General features: G+C 39.2%; 1 protein-coding gene across 1 annotated transcript; it reads right to left on the bottom strand.

Annotated features, from left to right (window-relative positions):
- Positions 1–462: 462 nt before the first annotated feature.
- On the bottom strand, positions 463–1,128 carry LOC142173692 (uncharacterized). Its single transcript, XM_075239315.1, has one exon. The coding sequence runs from the start codon at positions 1,126–1,128 to the stop codon at positions 463–465; it is 666 nt and encodes a 221-aa protein (XP_075095416.1).
- Positions 1,129–1,380: the final 252 nt, after the last annotated feature.

Below are 1,380 nucleotides of genomic sequence, written 5' to 3'. Positions count from 1 at the left end.
GTGTGGCAATTGTTGGAAGAAAATGGGTTAATTTGCTGGTTGTGGAACACATGCATTAGAACGACTCCCTCCTCTGCATTGTTGAGTCACACTAGAAACTACATTGCTCCCCATAATATGTCTGTCTGTACAGTTCACCTCTACACCACACGCTTGATTTGCATATTATCCAGTATTGATTCCTTTCTTCTTGGATTTGAAATCTGGAGGATATACAACTAGCTTATAGCAATTTTCCTTTGTGTGTCCCTTATAATGGCAATACTCACACTGAACTTGACTCCTTTTTGGTTTGTAGTTTCCAGTACTATTTGTGTTCTTGCTACTATACATAGCTACATTCTCCAAGGCTTGAGAAACTTGAGCTACTTGTGTCATATTACCAAGGTTTCTTTGGCTTTCCTGATCCACTAACATAGAATAAGCCTTATTTATGCTAGGCAACGGGGACATCATCATAATTTATCTCCTTGACTGAGAATAGGACTCATTTAAGCCAGTAATAAACTGAAGAAGCCTTTGATATTCAAAGTGTTGAGCATACTTCTTTGACTCAGGACACGGACACCCAGGACATGTCATAAGGGCATCAAACTCATCCCAAAACTCTCTTAGTTTGGAGAAATAATCAGTTACAATCATAACTCCTTGAGTCAAAGTGTGAACCTCCTTATGTAGGTACAAAATTCTGTAACCATTTACTTTATCAAATCTCTCTTTTAAGTCTTCCCAAACCTTATGAGCACTAGATGCATATAAGACACTACTTAACAAACCCGGCCTCACAACATTTATTATCCATGACAGAACAATAGCATTCACTTTCTCCCACAGATCATGGAGTTCAGGCTCAAACCTAGATTTAGGAAATCTACCATCGACAAATCCCAATTTACTCTTACCTAGCAAGCCAATTCTCATTGCGCGACTCCACAAAGCATAGTTATCAGATCCAGTAACTTGAAGAGAGATCAGAGAACTACCTGGTGTGTCAGTTGGCTGTAGATACAGAGGATGATTATGATCAATGGTGGGAAAGGAGGTACTAGTCACAAAATTGCCATTCGCTGAGGTCGTGACAGTGTGAGTAGCAGTACTATTGTTGATTTGATCATCTTCAACCGCCATTGTTAACTGGTAATTGACTTCACACAACACAATTTGCAAACCCTAGCTTCGATCGAGAGTTACTCTAAGACAATTCGGCACCTCAAATTGCAGAATTGAAGCAACCTAGATGAAGAAATGCGTTCGCAACTTACTTAGATCCACATTGATAGCTCTGATACCATGTTAACAACCATGGAAATGATGATCAAAGCTATTGTGAAGAAGAATCTAGAAGAAGATGAGGAGAGAAAAATGAGAGAAGAAGAGAAC

The sequence above is a fragment of the Nicotiana tabacum genome, chromosome 19 (genome assembly GCF_000715075.1).
Source record: "Nicotiana tabacum cultivar K326 chromosome 19, ASM71507v2, whole genome shotgun sequence".
In the NCBI taxonomy this organism is placed as follows: domain Eukaryota; kingdom Viridiplantae; phylum Streptophyta; class Magnoliopsida; order Solanales; family Solanaceae; genus Nicotiana; species Nicotiana tabacum.
Note: the sequence above shows the minus strand (reverse complement) of the source record. Positions and strands in the feature narration are given on the sequence as shown.

Excerpts from the sequence above, each read along its gene's own strand:
- LOC142173692 (XM_075239315.1), bottom strand. The coding sequence starts at position 1,128 with ATGGCGGTTGAAGATGATCAAATCAACAATAGTACTGCTACTCACACT.